Source organism: Dermacentor andersoni, chromosome 3 (assembly GCF_023375885.2).
Source record: "Dermacentor andersoni chromosome 3, qqDerAnde1_hic_scaffold, whole genome shotgun sequence".
Lineage (NCBI taxonomy): Eukaryota > Metazoa > Arthropoda > Arachnida > Ixodida > Ixodidae > Dermacentor > Dermacentor andersoni.
This window is the reverse complement of record NC_092816.1, coordinates 209,917,388-209,940,632: the sequence shown is the minus strand read 5'-3', so window position 1 is coordinate 209,940,632 and position 23,245 is coordinate 209,917,388. Positions and strand designations below refer to the sequence as shown.

The 23,245-nt window shown below is 46.8% G+C and overlaps 1 protein-coding gene across 1 annotated transcript in view; it reads right to left on the bottom strand.

Moving 5' to 3' along the window:
- LOC126524719 (uncharacterized) overlaps positions 1–23,245 on the bottom strand; it is a 451,239-nt gene that overhangs the window by 78,782 nt on the left and 349,212 nt on the right. The window contains exon 17 of the mRNA XM_055067253.2: positions 1,743–1,810. Within this exon, the coding sequence (XP_054923228.2) occupies positions 1,743–1,810 (68 nt within the window). The remainder of the gene's footprint in view (positions 1–1,742; positions 1,811–23,245) is intronic.

Below are 23,245 nucleotides of genomic sequence, written 5' to 3'. Positions count from 1 at the left end.
TATATATATATATATATATATATATATTTATATATATATATATAAATAAATATATATATATATGTGTGTGTGTGTGTGTGTGTGTGTGTGTGTGTGTGTGTATCTATATATAAAAATTGAGGCCGTAAGTTTAGCTCAAGAAATAGAAGATTACGATCCGTAATGAACGAAGAGATAACGACGTGATATCAGTTCAACAGGAAGTCATAGCCAGAGCGAAGCACAGCAATACCTGCGTGTATATACGAACGAAAGACAAACGCAAGCGCCCACCAAGATAACCTTAGAATGTAGCAGAAGCGTAATGTGCTGCAATTATGCGACAGAGTCCTTTCATGTTATCGTAAATATTGGGTGGCGCAACGAATCTGGAAAAGGGTGACGTCTTGTCAGAGTTAGAAGTCAACCAAGGATTCGTGATCCGGTTGGCTGTGGGGCCCATAATAAACCCACGAATGAGGCAGTGCCCGCTGATATGAGTTGGGCATGCCTCTTTTGAAGTTTTGAAGTTTTAACGAAGAGAAACAAAATTAAAGCAAGCAAAGCGAAATGCTAGAACGAGGAGAGTGTATATTATGCTTGACTAGCTGATGTACGTTAAGCGACTATCTGTAACCGCGTAGTTTCCAAGGGAATGCAAATAGATCGTCACCATCATCATGTTTATTTTTCAACTTGATTCCTTTCTGCTCGTCTTTGAAGCGGTTTCATTTCATCTGCGTCCTGCCGTAATAGATGTGAGTCGTACAATTCGGGTAGAGTCGGATTGATGAGTGCGACTGAGATCAGGGATACTTGAGGCACACCTCTAGCGAGATATCGAGGTGCAGAGCTTTCGCCGCATTTTATTATGAAGCAAATAGTGGGCAAAGTTCCACTTGTTTATGCCGCCGGAAGATCTAAATGCCCCAGGTATTTAATTGCAGGAGTGGTCTGTTTTCTATGAAGTTTTGGTAAGCAGAGCGCGTATATTGGTTTACTAACGTGGTGCCTAGCGTTGCGGTTTGCTGTCTTCAAAAGCTTATGGTTGTTAGGTAGACAGCCTGCTGCTAGTTCTGCGCCCGCAAAAGCCATGCAACCGCTATTAGCAACAAAAGGTTTCCCTCGCAACGAGTCAAATAGCAGGTAGATTTTTCAACTTTTAAGGTGCTTTCTGTGTTTAGGAAGTCGGGACAAATTTACAAATAGCTCTTGTGCTATACCTGTTTTTAAGATCACACGCCAGCCAATTGTGATGTTGGATATGCTATTAAAGAAGGTGTCTGACCAATGGGAAAGTGCACTTGGGGCCGAATACTGCGGATTCGGGCACAAACTTATAGTGGTTCTTTGCCAGACTTAGTCTGTCGCCGTCCAGCCTTTTTCGATGAAGGCAGCGAGCTGCTGCTGTGGTTATGATAGGTTGGTCAGTTTTTTGCAAGTCACGTAGTCTGCACGTGGCATTCTTTCTCACTCGCGATTTCTCAGGAGCAGGCTAAGCATTACATTGCATCAAGGCATCAGCTACTAATGAGCCAACGATGCAGCGGAATCTCAATGTGTGGCCACAGTAAAACTTGAACAGCAGAAAATAGCCCTTCAACACGTCCCGTCTTGATGAACTGCAGTAGAGCGCATACCCTGCTTATGTTAGACACAATAGCTGACAGCCTTCAGCTTAACTTATATATTTTTAACGATAACAAATGCGCGTTTCTGAAGCAACCAACCACCACAAAGACAAGAAAATAAGTGCATCTTACAGTACTTGACAAAGCGTTGCAGCAGAGGCTTGAAGATCTTCGGCAAGAATCCAGGAACGGAGTGTTTTCTGGAATGTAGGATAGGATTCAGTATTTCTTAGGAACGGTACGCTTTATTGACATGCTTTCTTCGTACATGCAAAAAGCTGTCGAACAAAGATATGTCGTTTTTAAGCACGTTCATGTAAAAAAATAATTACAAATTGCGAAACGGCTGTGGTAGTCCACGCATGACGATATAGCTGAGGTCCCCAACTACGGATATAGAGGAATGGCGGTAGAGGCAGATTGTGTCCCGAAACGAACCACACCTCAAAAATGTTTTGCCTTTGCAAACAGTAAACAGCCTCCCGTACAACTGCGAAAGGCCACTGCACGGAGCGATAAGAGCTACAATTTCAAACAGAAGCATTTCCTCTCGAGGCAGCTATGCTTCCAGCCAGAGAGCATAAATGCATTTACGTAAAACGCCCTGCCTTAGTGTGGCCATTTATCGCACGAGGGTTCAGTACACCGTCCAATGCAATACGTGTTACGCTGTCAATGGGAGTGCGCCGTGCAGTAGAGAGAGATAAATAGAAAAAGAAGGGCGAGAAATAATTTAGAACGTGATTGGACTCTAGTATATTACAGTAGAGTATAGTACACCATACTTGGAGCGTAGCCGTGATCATGACACATAGTCGTCCAATCAATGTTGGACAGATTGAAGTTAGCCGAAATTCTGACGCTGGCAGGCGTTCAATCACCACAACAATCGCCGATAAGAAGGTTGTGGCGTTCATTGCAATCAAACACGCTCGTAAATTGCTCTCGGTTCTTTATTCAGATACCCCGCAATTTATGACGTAGAAAGTACTCGTTAGCAGCGTACACGGTTTTGGTTTTCAATGCAATGTTTCATCGTACAGACCGATTAGTTGAACAAGCATAGACTGTAAAATACTGAAAGTATTGGCTAACCGGTTATCAACAGTGCTCACATATGTAGTTGGTCCTCATAAACGTGCGGATTAAGATTAAGCACAATTATGGCAAATATGCACATAGCACCATCGATCCATGATTTCGGTGGCGCAATGCAGCTTACCGCCGCCATGCTGCAAGTCGACCACTTGCCGCACGATTCGCTTCTATCTATACTTGAGTATCTGGGTGCAGTCAATGTGATAGTGGAGGTTTGCGGATGTCTTACAGCGGATGTACGACAAGGCTGATAAGAAATGAGTAGGTGACTATTTACCAGGGCAGTGCTCAGTCAGACAAGGATGCCGTTCTCACCGGTTTTTTTTATTTTATATATAAATTCAACCTTCCTGTCTAAGTGTAATTAAGAACAACGCGATACGAGGTGAAGCTTTTATTTATACGCTACGGCATTGCAACGTTCCGTCTTAATCATGAATGTGTAATGCATACTGTCAATGCTGTGGAAAGCTTTTGTCAAGCGATGGGTAGTGCAGGAAATTGGGACAAGTGCCTTGGGTTTTGGCATGACGAATGGGATATCAGGTCCCATTCCCAGGGTATTTATGAACATCAAATGGCAATAAATAAACAAAATGCTTACTGCAGTACTACTGCTACATCGAACTTTATTGGAAAACAAACAACTGGAGGCTCAAGCCCTGTAATTGACATAGAATATTGGATTCACAGCTACAATACTTCAGCGCCAGAACAATGGACGAAGAAGTACACGACACGAGCGCTGTGACAACGCTCGTGTTGCCTACTTTTTTTGTCCCTTGTATTTTCGTTGAAGTATCCTAACGGGAGGCGTTACGGAAGAAGACACAAAAATGAAAAAGCTGGGATAAGTGAATTTTCACAAGGGCCACGACTTGCAAGTTGTTTCTCGTAAGCTACCTGGGGTATCTGCTGCATTATTTTCATTGAAGTAGGTTATATGTACAAAAACGCACAGGGTGTTCGCGATTCCTATCAGGAGCTCTGTATGGCAAAAATGAGCTGTAGAAATATTTTAACGACAGCGTGTTGGTGAAATTGGTTGGTGGAATCTATGTGTAAGGCAATCTGTCAGTCGATTTGTTTTCTTTTTCCGTGGTGTAGCTGACAAAGTGAGGCTGGGTAAATTGCTAGCGGAATTTTTTGTGTAGAAGGGTTAAAATCAGGGCCAGCTGGTACATATTTGAAGGAAAAAAACCAGTCACTAAACACAAAGGACAAAGGTGTATTTTGTGCGTGTGCGAGGGCCAGTACGGCTAAATCTCAAATAATTTGTTTCATCTTTCCGTTTCCTCTCCGTGCGTATTTCTTTACAATATCTCAACGAGAAGTCACGCAATAAATTGTACAAAGACCTAGTCGATGTTTTGTTTCCTCTGCTATGCTACCGTGCATAACATTGTCCAGACCCATGAAAACATGTTTTTAAGTGCGTTAAAATGCTCATCGCGCCAAGGACCAAAATCCTTTTTTAAGCTTCACACAGTAAACTTACCCGTCAAAACATTGTTAGAAGACAGGGGTTTATTTATACGTTGCGGTACTCTTGTTTATTATGCAAAGAAGATCAAAGACCATTGAACACGGGTCTTTAGATTGTTGGAGAGGGGTGCTTCTCTGGCACAATATAGAGATGTCATCAAATCCGCAGAGAATCCGTTATCTCATGATTCACAACAACGATCACGTGCCTTTTAATCTCGTTGTGCTCCTGTGCCTGCACACCATATTGCGAACTCGTACGGCTGTACACAATGCAGACATTGATGTTAGGCCACTTTGCGAATATTTTAGCGAGTCTCTGTCCCGCTTTGTTGAACTGCAGAAGGTGAGGACTTATGTACGGGAATCGGCTTCCAGGCGGGAAATTTTCTTAGACATGCCGAAATACTGATGACATGCAGTCAGCAAATCGCTGACGGTTCATCGTAGTACGATTTTCTTAGTCGGTTCTTTTGAGTTCGTGAGCGCTGTGACATGTGAGGCAATAAAGAAAAAAAAGCGTCCTTGGAGTAGTGGTTTGTACATCGGCTTGTGTGCAAGACGTTCTGTGTTTGAATCCTGCCGTCGGGCAGTCTTATTTGTGTTCATGCAACTATTTATGAAACAGTACTTTGTATAGAATTAGGAGTTTCCAGAGGTATTTCAAGCGAGAACGAAGTAGTTTTGGTAGGGGTCTATGTAACTGCTAGCATTCCCACACTGGCTCAGCGACCCGGCGTTTGCAGCTTCTACAAACGCTAGCGCTCTACTATTCACTGCATGAAACTATTATGGTATGGGCTTTGGGAGAATGATTCTCGGCACCTAGCAGCTTTCTGACAAGACATCGTATCGGAGGTGCGTCCAGCCACAAGCAGGCGGAGGTAAAAGTGCACAAGTTTTTGTATTCACAGAAATGAACCCATTCAATCCTATATGGTGCTACTGGTTTTAAAACCGAAGCTTTTCTCTGCGAACCATGCCGTGTTTTCTGGCCGTAGGGGCTGCCGCCTTGCTGTTCTCATGCCGAATAGGTGAACCACTGGCAGCGGAGAATGCGCGCCGCTCCGTTCTTTGAACCACCATCATATGGCACTCGCTTCCACGCACCGTGGAATATACTGGATGTTCTGGAAGGAGAAGACATATTCAACGACTGTATATAGCATTTCTGAGAGATTTACCCAAAAATACAGAGTTTGCGTTGAATGCGATGGGATTCGGAGGGAGGAACAAGTTGATATCAGCAAGGGACGTAGAGAGGGGTGCCTTCTATTCCCGCTGCTGCTTATTGTGCGCATGGTAAGGATGGAAAGGGCGCTAGAGCGAATCAATATCGGGTTTACTCTCCCATGCAAACAAGCGCACCATATTGCGTACTCGGACGGCTGTAAACAATGCAGACATTGATGTTAGACCTGTTCGCGGATATTTTCGCAAGTCTGTGCCTGCGTACGTGGCAAACCTGCCGCAGCTTCCTATCTGTCTAGAGGAATGCGAGAATTTGTTCCTAAATTTAGCGTTACAATGACCAGGCGCTATGGCATTCGATCAAAACAGTTAGCAGACAGTGTCAATAAAGACCTTGTGAATACCTCGGGTAAAAAAATATAAATTATTTGGCATGTCGATAAAGGAAGCGAATAGAATATAGAAACAGGAAAAAAACAGCAGCAAAGGGGGAAAAAAAGCGTCCATAATTAAACACGGAGCGCTATGGGAATACAATAGCTATGAGGTGCTCCGGGACATCTCATAACGCCGACTGGAATCTGCACGGCAAGAATTACTATTCGCGACCGGACCTACGCTGCCACTTTCGTTATCTTCCAACAGTGTTCAAGAGACATCAATCTCGGCATGGAGTTCCTGAACCAACACGGCGCAATCATCGACCTGAAGTCGAAGTCAATAACGCTGTCAAGCTATACCGCCGGAGAGCCCTCGTAGTCACCACACCTTGAGTGTGCCAGTGAGCATCCCGCCTCGCTCCAGCATTGTTATTTCGGTCGGCACTGAAGCACCCGCTGACGTAGAAGGCGTCACCGAAGGCGACCAACGTCTACTGCTAGACTGCACGGAGGAAACGCGAAAGTGTTGCTGACAAACTTTAGCCAGGACTCCAAGAACATCAACAACGGCACGACGATCGCATACATCAAGGAAATTCTGGAGACCAGCAATACGTACGTCCTCTTGGATTCGGCCGCATCTACCCCGACGACCGTAGTTCCCGAGCCAGACTTCGACATAAATGTAAGTCTCCCCGTGAATAAGCAACAACGAGCGGACTCGGAGCTAAAAGGCCTCGTCAAGTATTTGGAAGGGAACACCTTCGTTGTCCCTAGGACATTTAAGTGTGGATTGTCTTCGTTCACGCTACAAAACAGCCTGCTTGTGAAGAATATTTCACCAGTCCGCGCCAACTACCTTGTTGTTGTTCCATTAGTGCCGCGTCCAGAAGTACTGCACGCCCTACATGACGATCCAACCGCTGGGCACCTTGGATCCTCCCGGACGCTGTCGAGGATACAGGAAAGGTATTACTGGCCGCGTCTGACCCCCGACGCCACCCGTTACGTCAAGACATGTCGAAACTGTCAGCGACGCAAGACACCACCGACAAGGCCAGCAGGATTACTACAGCCGATCGAACCTCCTTCCCGATCATTTCAGCAGATCGGGATGGATTTGTTGGGACTGTTTCCGACGTCAACATCCGGAAATAAGTGGATGGTCGTGGCGACGAACTATCTCACCCGCTTCGCTGAAACTGAAGCTCTACCGAAAGGAAGCGCAGCCGAAGTGGCGAAATTTTTCGTCGAGAACTTCCTGCTGCGGCATGGTGCCCCAGAAGTCCTCATCATCGACAGAGGAATGGCCTTTACAGCAGAGCTCACCCAAGAGATTCTGCAGTACAGCCAGACAAGCCACAGGAGGACAACTGCCTACCACCAGCAGAAGAATGATCTCACGGAGCGCCTGAACAAAACCCTCGCCGACATGCTAGCAATGTACGTCGACGTCGAACACAAGATCTGGGATGCCGTTTTGCCGTACGTAACCTTCGCTTATGACACGGCGGTCCAAGAAACAACACAGATCACGCCGTTTATGCTGGTTTACAGAAGAAACCTGACAACGACGCTCGATGCCATGATGGCGCACGTCACTGACGAAGAGAATCTTGACGTCGCTGCCTATGTCCAGCGCAACAAAGAAGCCCGACAGCTCGCCCGCCTACGGATCCAGAACCAGCAGCGTACCGACAGCCGACACTACAACCTCCGATGACGCTTCACCGAGTACCAGCGCGGTCACCTTGTTTGTGTTTGGACCCCGATACGCCGACGAGGACTCAGTGAGAACCTATTGCGACGCTATTTCGGACCCTACAAGCTCATCCGACGTATTTGTGCACTGGACTATAAGGTCGTGCCAGACGGCATTTCGCAGTCATAGAGCCGCCGCGCACGATCTGAAGTGGTCCACGTAGTGCATCTTAAACCCTTTTACGCACGTTGACGAACTTCCTTATTTTGTTGTTTCTTTGCTACGGGTGTTTGTTTTATTTTTATTACTTTCGTTTGTTAGCCGCATCGGGTCGATGCTTTTTAAGAGGGGTGTATTGACACGTGTACTTGCCTATCTTTATCAGGCGACCACGGTTTAACGCCTATGAAATGTTATCGCACAACGCAGGACGCGACTGCATGTATCCGAAGTTTCTGGAATGGTATCGATGGTTCCATCCGCTGTCTGTGATCGAACGTTGTGCAATCTGATTGCATGTGTGTGCGACGCGAATAATCTAGAACTTTGAAGGCACGTGAGTCCCAGTGATTACTCTGAAACATTCGACGACTGATGTATAAAAGCCAATGCTCTTGACACGCTGATCAGATTTTGACGATTACCGACTGTGTTCGCCGTTGGTAATTAGTTCGCCCAATAAAAGTTAGTTTCGTCTTTCACAGTATTGCTACTGTGTTCTTCATACGTCACTCCACGTGACAATATCGGCGATCCCTGTTTTCTCTCTGATCTACACCGCTCTCTTCCTGTCTCTTAACATAACACCTCGCATTTGTCGGTTTGTCGCTCTTTGCGCAGTCCTTAACTTGTTTTCAAGCTTCTTTGTCAATCTCCGAAACTCTGCCCCCTATGTCAGCATCGGTAGTATACACTGATTGTTCACCTTTATTTTTAATCATAATGACAATATACTGCATCAGAGCGGCAAGTTGGGCCAGTTGGTTGGGATTTACGGTAAGGTTTATAATAGCGCACCCAAGGCAAGGACAACAGACGGAACAACAGAAGGAATAAAATGACGACACGACGCAGCGCCGTGTCATCGTTTTATTCCTTCTGTTGTCCTGGTCTTGGGTGCGCTGGTACAAACCTTACCACGATTTGACAATGTCTGCCAAATGGGCGACAACCAATTGACCTAGGTAAATGTACTCCTTCACAGAGTGTAGGGGTTGACTGGCGATCCTGAACTTTTGTTCCCCTTGCCCGGCTATTGATTATTATCTTTATCTTTAGAATATTAATCTTCAACCCCACTCTTATGGCTTGTTTGTTAAGATCCCCGATCATTTGCTGCAACTCGTCCCCATTGTTGTTTAACAGGACAGTGTTATCCGTAAATCTAAGGTTGCTGGTATATTCGCCGTTGCTCCTTACTCCTAGGCCTTGCCAGTTTAATAGCTTGAATACTTCTTCCAAGCACGCAGTGAACAGCGTTGGAAAAATCGTCTCCTCGTCTGACACCTTTTTTTATAGGTATCTTCCTACTTCTCTTGCGCAGATTTAAGGTAGCTGTGGAACCCTTGTAGATACTTTTCAAGATATTCACGTAAGTGACCTGTAATCCTTGATTACGTATAACCTCCATAACTGCTGCTCTGTCTACTTAATCGAATGCGTTTTCGTAATCGATGAAAGCCATTTACAGAGGCTGATTGTACTCTACGTAATCTGGATAACTTGATTGATGACACGGATATGATTGTCGAGTATCCCTTCCTGAAACCTGCCTGTTCCCTTGGTTGACTAAAGTGTAGTGTTGTCCTTATTCTATTGGATATTATCTCTGTCAATATTTTGTATAATATTGGAAGTAAGCTAATTCGCCTATAACTTTTCAATTCTTTAACGTCTCTTTTTTTTGTAGGTTAGAATAATGTTGGCATTCTTCCAGTTATCTGGGACCGTTGAAGTAGATAGACAGTTCGTGTAAAAGGCAGCTGTCCGTCTGTCCGTCGTACATGTTATTTTATTCCGCGTTTTTTAGCACTCTTTTCTTCAAAACGCCGCTAGTTTTTTAAGCATTCTGTCCCCTTCATTTTAGAGTAGTCGACTGGCAGTCCAACTTGTCCTGCTTTTCTCCGTTTCATGTCTTTCAAGGCCTTTCTAACTTCAACGCTAGTTATAGAAGGAACCTCTGTAACATGTTTATTGCTACTTCGAATGGAAGCATCGTGGCTGCTTTAGGTAATGTACAGGTCAGTATAGAGTTATCCCGCTGCTTTTACTATATCTTCGAGATTGCTGATGATATTACCCTGCTTATCTTTAAGTGCCTAGTTCTTGGTTTTTCCGATGCCAAGCTTGCTTCTCACTCTTTTCAGGATACGTGAATTTTTCGCTACTTCCTCAGTCTTTCTCGCGTTACAATTTCGAATAACCCTGATTCTCTCTTTCTTGATTAGTTTCGACAGTTCCTAGAATTCTATCTAATATATTGAGTTGGGCATTTTCATTCTTTGTTGTTTCTTGGTTATGTCCTTTTTCACTTTGGAGAGCTTACCTATTGGCTGCCTTTGTGCCTTACTCTCCACTTCAACTGCTGCTTCTGAAGCCAGCCATTGTTACGGTTTCATTCATTGCCTCTATGTCACATTCACCTCTCTGTTCTAAGGCTGCATATTTCTTTGCAAGTGCCCACCTAAATTATTCTGCTTTTACCCGTACTGCGTCTAGGTACGCCTGCTTCTTCTTGACCATTTTTATTCTTTCTCTCTTCAAAATAAGGTGAAGGCTAACCCTGACTAACCTATGATCACTGCACATTACCCTACCTAACACTTCTAAATGCTGCACTATGCTGGCATCGGCGGGAACTATGAAATCGATTGCTTTTCTTGTTTCACCATTAGGGCTTTTCCAGGTCCCCTATTTGTTTAAACGTTTCCTGAAGGAGGTTTGCATTATTTGTAGGTTATTCCTTTCTGCAAATTCTAGGAACATCTCTCCTCAACTGTTCCTAGAATCCACGCCATAGTTGCCAATGGCTTGTTCACCAGCCTGCGCTTTCTCCACTTTTTCATTGATGTCGCCCATTACTACCGTTGACTGAGTTTGCATTTTTCTCATCGCTAAATCAACATCATAAAAGCGTTCTATTTATTTATTATTGTGACTGGAGGTTGGAGCGTAGGTTTGTACTGCATTTATTCTGTACCTCCTATTCAGCTTTATTAGGACTACTGCTACCCTATCATTGTAACTGTGGACTTCATTATTGTTCCCCGCTATGTCAGTGTTGACTAGGAATCCTACTCCGAACTGCTTTTTATCTGGTAGTCCTCTATAGCAGAGGACGTAACCATTTGTAAGCACTGTATAAGCTTCATCAATTCTTCTAACCTCACTAAGGCCAATGATATCCCCAACAATGTCTGATAGTTCCTCAAACAGTACTGCAAGGCTAGCTTCGCCTGCGATGGTTCAAGTGGTAAACGTTACCAGGGTCAGTTTCCATTGGCGGCCTGTCCGGTTGCAGAGATTCTTAGCACCCTCTGCTGCGTTACAAAGCTGACCGCCACCTTGATCAGAGCTCTGCAGCTGCTGGAGAGTGGGGGTTATTGGTTAATCGAATTGGTCAATTGGGAGGGTGTGGCCGAATACAGCACAAGGGGTCAATTCCTGTTCTGGTGAGAGGGTGTCTTGTTGAAGCTTAGTGGGTCTTCCTATGTTGGTTGTAGCTGGATTAGTATCCCACTCTTGCAGGCTCTTCAAGCCTGGAGATGTAGTGTACGGATGTAAGTGAATTCGAGCTTCCCACCTACAGAAAAAAAAACGCGATGATTCGAATTTCTGGTTGTGGCAACCGAGCATTAAAATTAGCTAAGTCAGACAACCCTGCGTGCTGTCAAGCCGCCTAATGTCGTAGAATTCCAGCCCAGTGGATCCTACGTGCCTGAAAACATGCTTGAATTATCCGCGATATACGTGTTTTGCTGAACGCAAGAGGTGGCACAACATAGTATTTCTCAATGGTTCTGACATCGTACTTTCAGAGTCTCCCGTACGCATTCGGCCATGAACGCAGCTTGGCACACGAAATATTTTGGCAAATTTGAACAGCACTTAAAACGAGTGTGGAGCATTAAAAAAAAAAAAGCAGAGGAAAAAGCGAAAACGTTTAGTGCTTACAGGGAATTCACAAGTCCCAGATAGACCAAGGTACACCATGCAGTTTACTGTCGCGTCTGCCTCCCTTTGGCATAGCAGAAATCTTTCCGAACGAGATGGAACAAATACTTATGGGCCGCTGAAGGCTGCGACGTGATTCATCAATATGCGGAACAAAACTTAATTTTTTCTGAATAGCCGCAAGCTGCCCGTTCCGAAAGGAAGAAAAGATGGCTGCCGCCCATCCCTCATGCACTGGCTACTCGTACATGCCAGAGAGCAAGGGTTTATTCGCATACAATAGAACTTATTGCATGACCGCGTAACGTCATCAAGCACTTTCGGAACGTTTACGACCTCGCTCTGCCAAGTTCTTCTCTGCTGAGGATCATTTTTAGCGGCATCATTTTCCTTGTGTTGCACGGCGCCGTGATTTTCGACCAGCCACCGCAAGCTAAGTAAGGGAAAGCAGACCAATCACCGACGCCGGCACCAGATTCTTCATCCTGTTATCTGTTTCAGTGCGGTGACCTAGACCCATCAAAACGCTCTGCACTTAAGCCTCCTACTCGCCTCCCGGCAGCCAATTACAAACGAAAAACCGCTCAATGTAGGCAATGTTATTCATTTTGAAAGCAAAGAAAAGTCACCTCCTGTAAGCTAGGAGAACGTTTGAGTGGGCTGTTGATTGGTTCAGGCCACGCTGCGGGCCACCGCCCGACGCTTGCGTCCACGGTTACTCAAATTTGACGTCGTGGGATTGGAATAAAAACAATGAAATAATTTTACGTTATAGGGCTCCAGGTAAAATTAGTTTTAGGCGTCAGTGCATAACATCCGTATTTACCCTATCGCTATTGGAGAACGCCGGATAAGAGCTAGGTCACACTGGAAGAGACGCTGGGGCGCACTGGTTTGTGCTGTACGGGCGCTGGTTCTCGCTGCAGTTCGCTGGTTCGCAGTGGAAACTGCGCTGGTTGTGTTTGTGCCACTCTGGTTCCAGTACGCAAGGACGAGCGCTGCTGAATATTAAATGCTTTATACAATTTTATCGCTTAATACTAGTCTCTTGTCCTAAAAACGCTATAGTTTGTGGTCATAAAATCCTATTTTGTTTCGCAGCTTGGAAGAAAGGTGCGTGAGCTGCCCTGTTTATTCAGGGACATTTGACACTGAAGATAACTTTCGCTTTGTTTTGTTTTGTTTTGTTTTTTCACATTCCATTTTGACTGGGCGGATAGCTAAAGTTTTGAACGAAAACACGCATACGTTGAGGACGCCGTGTTTTTGAGTAGTTCGCATGTAGCATATGACTGGGAGTTGTCGCCGTTGTCGCAGTGTCGTGGAGTGGACATGAAATGCAGAAGTAGTTCAGACGCGCGCGAACGGACCCCGAGTTCGAAGCCTATCGCTGACTGATATCGCACCGATAACAAAGCTGAGGTGATTCGTGCGCTTCCACTTTCCCTATTGTACTAAAAAAAGTTCTGAGGCTCAAATACACACACTTTAGCTTTCGCCAGCTACCCGCGTCGAGATCGGTCCCCACCGAAGCTTAGGCCTAGCGTATCCGCCGAGTCTGTTTTACGCTATCGGCGCGTCTAGGCTTAGGAATCAAGTATAACAAGAATAAATCACTCTATATTTCATATTTTGCATCGGTGTTCTTAAATAAACAATTTTTTCATGTCTACAGTGCCAGCACAAGAAGCGATGACCGCAGATGTCGCGCGTCATAAACACAGGTATATGTGGTATCGCCGAAGGCTCCCAGCACTACCCTGCGCTTCTCTGACGAAGATATATGACTAGGCAGAAGTGTTGACTGCAAGGCATCACTGAACTAAGAAAACGTTGCATATCCATCGCGTGAAGAACAAAAAACGGCTATTGAAATCGGCAGTAGCAGCCTAGACAGAGTCCCGGGTCAGCGTTTCATTTCGGACTTGTTTCGAAGTTAAAATACCAATCGCAAGTGAAAATCGATGTTGTGGCACTTCCAAGCATATTACTGAATACGGACAGCAGTTTTTTCTCTGTAGTACAGACGTGAGCTTTAGTTGCTGGGCGATAGCGCATCTACAATGTCTGTGCGAGACGTACCTTTGTGAAACTAAAATTGCTTCTCGATTTTGATGTGGCAGATCATTCGTTTACGCCCATCTGCTGGCATGGCGTAGCGGTGAAGTGCCGGGATTGGGATCTATAGGTCAGATGATCGAATCCTAGTCGGAGCAGCTTTATCTTTACTTATTTCACTGAAACGCTCTTTGTTGCTTTCTGTATTTAAAAAAAAAATACATATACGCTGTCCAGGCACCGAAAGCCCTAAAAGCAAGGCAGACGTCAGTGCCTATCTATTGCGAGATTCTGCATCTGGTATACTACAACAGGAGTCCCAGTGCCATTGCAGGTCGAAGACAGGGGAGTATCCTGCCAGTACAAGGGGGAGCGACGCCGCAAGCACGAAAAAGTCCCTCTTTTTGAACCGCCGGCTTACATGAAGGCTCCATTGTCCTCAAAAAAAAAAAAAAATCTGATGTGGCTCGCTGGGCCGGCCGGACGTTGGCATGCACAGCACGATGATTTTAGCCGTTTCGTTACTAAAATACTTAAGACCAATCAAAATAAGGTACTCGGCAGCAAACCCTTTCGGCTTCGACGAAACACCTGGATTCGACGCCACGAACGAGAAACGCGTAAGCGCAGCATCAAGTGAAATAGCCTCCGTGAACCTGGATGTCGTTGCCATCTTTGTTTATTTGACAGTGTTGCCAGCATATCTGACGGATCTAGAGTTGCAAATAGTACCAGAGAAAGGAATTCCGCTTACGGACACTAAATAAAGCAGGAGGAGAGAGCGCTCGCCTTCACAGTGATGTACGCCTCCTGGTACGCGGCCACCTGACATTTCTCTTTCTTGCACATCGTTAGCTTTCCAACCAAATTAAACATTCTTCTGTGGGAGGACCTACATTATGACCTACCACAATCAATACCGAAACTTCTAAGGGGCATTCCTGCCATACCTTTTTTAACAATCAGCATACACTAGAGTGAGTCTGCTGCCTTCTAATGAATAAATCCCTCAAGAAACTTTGGATCGACTGGTAGCGGCAAACGTGCTACTAAACCACTTCTTGAATTTCGCCCAGTTTTTAGGGGTTCTCTGTTATTGGCAAGAATGCAGGCATGTACCCAGAGGGTGCCAGGGGGTGCCAGGCCCCCCCTCCCCTAAATTATTTGGCATACATCCCTGTTTCGCGTCCACGCCTCCACTCAGCCCCGGGTAGGGCCGGTATTGCACCATCTTCGGGATCGGCCAACGTATGGGGTGTGCTCAATGCCTGCTTCACCTCCGCCACGGTTAAGCCCGGCATTTCACTACCTTCGGGATCGGCGCACGTATAGAAAGTGCTTAACGACTGCTTCACCTCTGCCGCTGGTGTGCCTGGTATTGCACTACCTTCGGCATCGGCCCATGTACGGGGAGTTCTCAATGCCTCCTTCACCTCCACCGCGGTGTGAGTGGGTACAAGCCACCCGAGTGCTTTTTAGCGTGCCGATCTTTCCCGCAGATGGAAATTTAAACATGAATTAAAAGGCGTACCAGCGCATACGGCTGGCATTAAAAAATCGTCACCGGGAGCTGACCGCTGTTGTTGAAAAGTGTACAGTAATTCCATCCTGCCAATACTATCGTATGGGGAAGAAACACGGAGATTAACATTGAAACCCAAATAAGGGATGAACAAGAATTTTAGGCCAAATGTGTCGTAGTAGTCGACAATAAGATGAAAAATCGCGACTGAGCAGGGCACCTAATTCGGAGGGCAGGTGGCCCATTAAAAATAGAGTTGGTTCTAGAGCAAAAGCAAGTGTTGTTGAGGACGGCAGGAAAATAGCTGGTGCTATTTAATAAGGATGATTTCAGGCCCAGCTCGTAATCAGCTAGAGTAGGTCAGCAGTAGTTAGAGATCTGTGGGAGAGGTCTTCGTACTGAAGTGAGAATAAAAATAGGCTGATGACGTTTCAAAGCACCCGAAATCGGCCCGGAATTTTAACGCGCTGTTGCTCTGGGGCAACTGTTCGCTTCGTACTGCGAGGTCGCGTTCGTAGGTTAACAGAACGGTGTTTGTCGCGATTTGGACACCGCTACCCTCACTTTGTCCTCGTACAATATGCGCAGTGACTGCTCCCAATAAAGTGCTTCGTTGTAGGAAAATCCACTACTTGAGCCAACTTTATTCGAAACGCGCTAGAATGTCAGACCGTCATGTGATTTGTGTACAGTGCTGTCCAGTATTCCGACGGGCACTTGAAAGTGTGTTCTTTCGTTGATGGTAAATTTAAGGGGAACTTGGTGGTGATCAGTATGATGATGTGGACTTATTAGCTTTGACTTGTATGAGGTGCCCCTTCGCAGTGACAGACAGCGTACTTAGCTGCTCCTGGGCCTGCCGTCACCAAATTATGATTACTGGTCTTCAAGTTTCAAGTGTACGTTCCTTTGTGCGTTTCGCCTCTGTCAGAATGCGGCCGCCTCAAGCGGCAGAACATATTTTTCATCTCGTGTAAGGCGTCATCCAGTTTTACCATCTGAGGACAAGCCAAGAAGCGATGAACGCTGATACGATGTCGAAGTGTGACAGGTTGTGAAACAAGCACGTGCGGAGGTTACGTAGTTGTTTTCTGTTACAATTTCGGTGTGTCGATAGCCACAGCTTCTTTCTGCATTTGTATTTTAGTGCTGCTTTCATAGCTCCCCGTGTCGTCGACAGGCATCCTATGCGAAGGAAGCGGGTATTTCATCGTCGGTTGACGCTAAAAGGCATGGTCCACCAGCCCCTTATAGAGTTCCGGATGCGGAGGGAGCTTATATTGAGCCTAGGCGCGGCGTTCCAACCACTCCTGCAACCGTGTGCAGCGCGATCCCATACCGTGCCAGTGAACACACGGGTGCCGGACGCCTTGTCTTGAGGTCAAATGCGCTCTATGTTATGCAGCTTTCTTTGCTTTTTATTCCTCTAATTAGTGTGAAAAGAGAAGCATTTAGACGTTGTATAACGTGGTGTTAGTGTTAGCCAGGCGGACATGTCTGGCAATTATTCCTCTTGACTATATTTTTCGTGCACCATGCCTGCCACCATATGTTATGTTCATCAGTCCTGTGTCTCGCAGAAACTCGTGACGATTCCGCTATCATTATTATGACGGTGGTGCGGTGAAGGGGCGAGCGTGGTAGCGCTTGTAGGTGGTGTAGCAGACGCCCGGAAAAAGAAGCTGTCGAATTTGGATGTGTACTAATTTGCCGTAAGTATATAGCGTCACCTACAGATGCATAATGTGCAATCATTATATCAGTTTATCTAACTTTTTTTTAAATTTTTGTCGTTTAATCCGAGCTCTACTACTTGCTCACTCTCATACGGCGCCGCAAGTTGAATGCGCAGCCACTTCGTTTGCACGATTATGTTATTGTAAGATCGTTTTAGCTTAAGAAATTCCGTTCGAACCGCACAGCATACTGAATTCCGCCCTGTTTTTTGTGAAAAAATGCCAAATATTGATGCTATCGTCCCGGTCATGCGGTGGCGGAATTTTTATTGTTAATCTGACCAGTTTTTTTCCTATGGTCTTGCAATAAGTTCAAAATTTAAAATGCTTTGCGTTTATTGTCGCCGGCTTTGCGTTTTTTTCTTCGAAAAAAAAAATTACGTGCCTCGTACATGGCACTGAAAACCAACCGGTATTTTCGTGATGAACTGCCCCAGTGCCTTAAAGTTACCGCTTTAAAATTCGCTAAAGCACCGTTATTTCTCCTTGATGACTATTTTCCGACTAATACATAGTGTGACCATCTTTCTGCTACCTCAACTAATTCAGCAGAATGTTCAGGGCTGTTTGGGCTATGGTTAGCTTTCAACCTATGTGAGCTAGTAAATGAGCCAGCTCGTGTTTACACCTCAATTCGCTAATATATCAGAACGTGTCGTGACCACTTCTCCAGAATCTGTCTTCTTTCAGTTTCTTGGATTAAGTGACCATAACGCAATACTTATTACACTACCATTGAAGCTACCTCGTAGGCCTAACGAATTTAAGTTTATCCGCGACTATAAAAATGCTAACTTCTCAGTTATGAATGTCAAATGGAAATACTTTGTTAATGAATATCCTGCAACTTCTGGGCACGATCTGTTTGTGAAAACGCGTCACATTTGTATAGGGAAGCTAAATTATCTCATCTAAAAATTCATTCCACTTCTTCGCATGACTTGCTTTAGGCGGTCATTGTGGCTTAAGATTTCCCCGAGACAACTGCAAAAGTAAATGAAATGCATCTTTCTTCAGTGGAAATTTCTTAAAAAAGCTAGAAAATGGTCTTTTTACCTCAATGTTGACGCTCACTATAATTGTGCTCTCGGTGGTGCCAAGCACAATTTCCTTTTTTCATGAAACACTTCCTTCTTTAGCAGCCACTAAATAAGAATATTTTGGAGTACCATTACTATGCGCGCAAAGAGACAAACCTCTAATGTGATAATAGCGACACCGTTCCACGTCACCTGAGCTGCGTCATGTTGAACGATGCCTTTTCGTAAAATTTTTCTCACATTATTCACACTAGCCCATCTTACGTTTCGCCTCCGACGTGCGGTATAGCCGGCGCGGATGCAACGGACGCCGGGGCTTCGTTCACAGCGGTGGACATTTAGGCCAGTTCAGCGCTGTCACAACGTGTCCGTGCGCCGCCATCACGTGCGCCTCTTCCGAGCCGTTCCTTCTTGCCCTCGACTCCGAGAGTATAAAAGCAGCTGCCCCCGGACGCCAAGAGAGAAGCTTCGATTTATTCAGTCGAGTAACGTGGTCTCTCGTTCTCCACTTCGGTCGGCCTGACCGGCCGCTCTTTTGCGATGCTAGAATAAACAAGTTGTTCTGTTAGCAGTCGACTCATCCTTTGCCAGGACCTTCGGATGCTTCCAGCTGTGCCCCAGGCCGCCAAGCCAACGCTACCCTTGGGGCTTGCGACCCATTTGCAACAACTGGTTGCCAGCGGTGAGATCGCGACAACGGAGGCCAGCAGCGAAGATATGCGGTCGACTGTATGCTAAGCAGCACAACGACCATCCGGGAGCAGTGCAACGAGCCCTGTGTCATGACTGGTTGCCTGCAGCGGAACGACCGCGCTGAATTCTTGGCTGCAAAGTTTGGTGAGTGCGGGACTTTCTTCTTCTTTGTTTTGCCAGGCTTTTGTTAGTGTCAGAAACAGAGCTGGTAATTGTGGTTGTCGTTGCTGCCGGGTTAGTTTGCGGCAAGACAATAGTAGGCAGTAGAGAAAGCAGCATTCAGAGCAGCCATGGATTGGAAGTCGTTGCGCAAACCAAAATTGCTGGAGCTTGCAAGAGAGATGGGTCTGGATGTCTCAGACGAACTCAGAAAACCAGAACTGCTAAGGGATATTCTTGAGTTAGAAGCAGAGAATGACGAGCTGTCGGAATGCCTTGAGACCATTGAGGAGAGGGAGACGGCAAAAAGACAGGAGCGCGAACGTAAAGAGCAAAAAGAGAAAGAGGAGCGCGACCGTCAACACGATCTGGAAATGAAGCGTCTCGAGGTAGAGATGGAACGCGCTCGTAATAAAAGTGAGGCACACGGGGCAGGAGAATGAATATCGTTCAAAATGTCTGACCTGATGCGGCCGTTTAAGCTTGGAGAGGACATTGGTTTGTGGCTGGTTAACTTTGAGCGAACTTGCGAGAAGCAGGGGTTCTCTCGGAAAACGTGGCCACAGTGCTTGCTCACTTTGTTACCCGGCGAGGCGGCCGATGTCGTCGATCGCTTGAAGAGAGAGGAGGCAGAGGATTTCGACCAAGTGAAATCGAGTCTGCTAAAAAAGTACAGGCTGTTAGCGGAGGCGTTCCGTCGTAAGTTTCGGGAAAATGAGAAAGGCAGAAGTGAGTCATATACAGCGTTTGTCTACAGCCTTACGTCAAACATGCACGAGTGGCTCAAAGAAGAGAAAGCGTTTGGTGACCACGAGAAAGTTCTGCAGTGTTTCGGGCTGGAACAGTTTTGTAGTCGTTTACCTGAGAACGTGCGGTACTGGGTCTTGGATAGGCCAGACGTTAGTACGGTGGCTAAAACCGCCGGGCTAGCGGAGGAGTGCGACGCGTCGGGCTCGAGGAGCTAAGGATGGTCAAAAGGGTGAATTGGGCTACAAGTTTGAGAGGCCGAAGTTCACGCCCATGAGAGCAAGGGGGGACACACGTAGTGCGGATGCGAGTGAAAGCAGTCCGACCGAACGTAAGGAGACGGCGGCAGCCGACGCCGAACGCAGAAAGCGGTTCGAGACGAGGCAAGCGCGCGTGTGTTATTCGTGCCAGAAGCCGGGTCACTTTTCGGCGCAGTGTCCAGAAACAAAAACAATAGTCGTGTTTTTGTCATTATGCAGCACTGACGACAACATGAAGCTTCTCGAGCCTTACATGCGAGACCTCCTTGTGACCGGGAAATAGTGCCGAGTGCTTCGTGATTCCGCAGCTACAATGGATGTAGTTCACCCTTCTTACGTAGAAACCGATATGTTCACGGGCGAGTGCGCATGGGCCAAGCAAGCCGTGGAAGCTCATAGCGTGTGTCTGCCCGTAGCGAAAGTGCTCATTGAAGGACCTTTCGGAGCACTTGAGACGGAGGCCGCAGTGTCATCTATGCTGCCCCCCCCCCCCCCCCCCCCAGTACCCGTACCTATTTTCGAACAGGTCCGATCACCTCCTGCGCGAGAAGGGGCTTTTGTTTGGTGAAGCTAGCGTTCAGGCCTTAACCAGATCCAGAGTTCGGCAGCTCGCTGCAAAGGCGGTAGTTGTGGGGCCGACGTTGTCGAACAACGAGAAAGGGTTGGAGGCGCAGCAAGCTGATATTCAGAGCACTCCGAACTGAATAAAATTGAGCCTGTAGCGTTGAAGGCACCAGATACTGGAGAGGAAATGCCCGGCACGGGAAAGTTAGAAGAGCTATCTGCAGATTTGCTCATCGCGCCTACGTCAGATGGACTTAATAGGTTGCCAAAAGTCACCCGGTCGGCTTTGATAGCCGACAAAAAAAGGATGGCAGCTTAGAAAACATGCGCTGCAATGTCAAAGAAGGCATCGCCAAGAAAAATGCTCGTTTTGTGGAAAGAAGTGGGGTCCTGTACCGGAAGTATCTAGACCGCAGGGGAGTGGAGTTCGATCAGCTGATCGTGCCTCAGTGCTACCATCAGGATCTGTTGCGCTTGTCGCATGGAAGTTCGTGGTCCGGACACCTAGGAGTTAAGAAGACTAAGGACCGTCTCTTGCAAGAGTACTATTGGCCAGGGTGTTTTCGTGACGCAAAACACTTTGTGAGGACATGTGACACCTATCAGTGGGTGGGCAAACCAGGGGACAAATCGAGGGCGCCGTTGAAGTGGCTACATATCATTACGGAGCCTTTTAGGCGGCTCGTTATTGCTACAGTGGGACCTCTGCCGGTAACAACCACAGGGTACAGACACATTTTGACTGTGATCTGCTGAGCGACAAAGTTCCCTGAAGCAGTGCCGCTTAAAGAACTCAGCTCAGGTGAGATAGTCAATGCACTACTGTCCATATTTGCGCGAGTTGGTTTTCCTGCGGAAATCCAGTCAGATCAGGGCACAGTGTTTACTAGCGCTTTGACGACAGCCTTTCTCGAAAGTTGTGGGGTAAAGCTGTTACACAGCTCAGTGTGCCACCCACAGTCGAATTCCGTTGAGAAGCTCCACTCCGTCATGAAGCGCATGTTGAGAGCATTGTGTTTTGAACAAAAAACTGACTGGGAGCTGTGTCTGCCTGGGGTGATGTTTGCATTAAGGACCGCGCCGCATGTGGCTACGGGGTTTTCGCCAGCTGAGCTGGTGTACGGTCGCTCGCTGCGGTCTCCGCTTCGCATGCTTCGAGACTCGTGGGAAGGCAGGGGCGACGACCCAGTCGTGATGGAGTACGTGCTTAGGCTCCTCGAACGCTTAAGAAGGGCACAGGAGTTGTCAGGTGAAGCAATGGCAAAGGCCCAGCAGAGGGCCAAGGCTTATTATGATCGGACAGCCAGGGCCCGTCGTTTTGAGGTGGGCGATGAGGTAATGATACTGCGCACATCGCAAAAAAAAAAAAAAAAAACAAACTCGACATGCAGTGGGAGGGCCCAGCACGCGTTGTTCAAAAACTGTCGGACGTTAACTATGTGGTGAATCTGCCATGAAAACGGAAAGCACAGCAAGTTTACCATTGTAATCTGCTCAAACCCTATAGACAACGGGAAGCAGTGGTGTGTATGATGGTAAACGTTCCCGAAGAGCTTCCGGTCGAGCTTCCGGAACTAGGCTGAGTTACGAACAGGGAAGACACCGATCAAGTCATTAGTGACTTAATCAGTAAAGCACCGCTGTCGCCTGAACAGAAAACCGAACTACACTAGCTCTTACAAGAGCTTCAAGGTCAGTTCTCTGAGAAGCCTGGTAGGACTTCTGTCCTTACTTATGAAATAGAACTTACCTCCCCAGAGCCAGTACGATCGAAGGCGTACCGGGTGCCATCCCGCCAGCGCGATATTATGGAGGCTGAGGTAAAGAAAATGCTACAGCTCGGTGTTATTGAGGCGGGTGAGAGTGATTATACCTCCTCTTTGATTTTGGCTGAGGAACCGGCCAAGGAACCTCGTCCTTGCGTCGACTACCGCAGGCCTAATTCCATCACTAAGGATCAAATTTATCCGATCCCTAACATCGAGGAGCGCCTTGAGAAAGTTAGTAGCGCTCAGTTTAATTCCACCCTAGATCTTGTCAGGGGTTATTGGCAGGTTCCACTTACAGAAGAGGCTAGTAGGTATGCGGCGTTCATTTCACCAATGGGAACATTCCGTCCTAAAGTTTTGAGTTTTGGTTTGAAGGACGCGCCATACTGCTTTTCAAGCCTCATGGAAAAAGTGTAGCGGGGACAGGAAGAATTCGCTTTACCGTATTTAGACGACGTAGCGATATTCTCCGCATCCTGGTCTGAACATATGGCAGACTTGCGGGCAGTGCTAACCCGCCTGCGTGATGCGGGCTTGACAGTCAAGGCTCCCAAATGCCAGTTAGCAAAGGCCGAGGTTGTCTACCTCAGTCACGTGATTGGACGGGGTCGTCGCCGCCCCTCTGAAATAAAGATGGCCGCTGTGCGAGAATTCCCGCAACCACGCACGAAGACCGATATGCGGTCGTTCTTAGGTGTCGCCGGCTACTATCAGAGGTACATCCCCAGGTACTCTGATATTGCGGCTCCCCTGACGGATGCTCTAAGAAAAACAGAGCCCCAAACAGTCGTCTGGGACGAGACAAGGGAAATAGATTTTAGCGCCCTAAAGAGCGCCCTAACAAGGCAGCCTGTGCTACGATCGCCAGACTACACAAATGGGTTCGTTGTTCAGTGCGATGCTAGTGAGCGAGGCATGGCGTTGTACTGTGCCATCGGGAAAATGGGGAAGTGGAACACCCCGTCCTGTATGCTAGTCGTAGGCTGACTAATCGTGAGCAGGCGTACAGCGCCAGCGAGAAAGAGTGTGCGTGTCTCGTGTGAGCCATTCAAAAATTG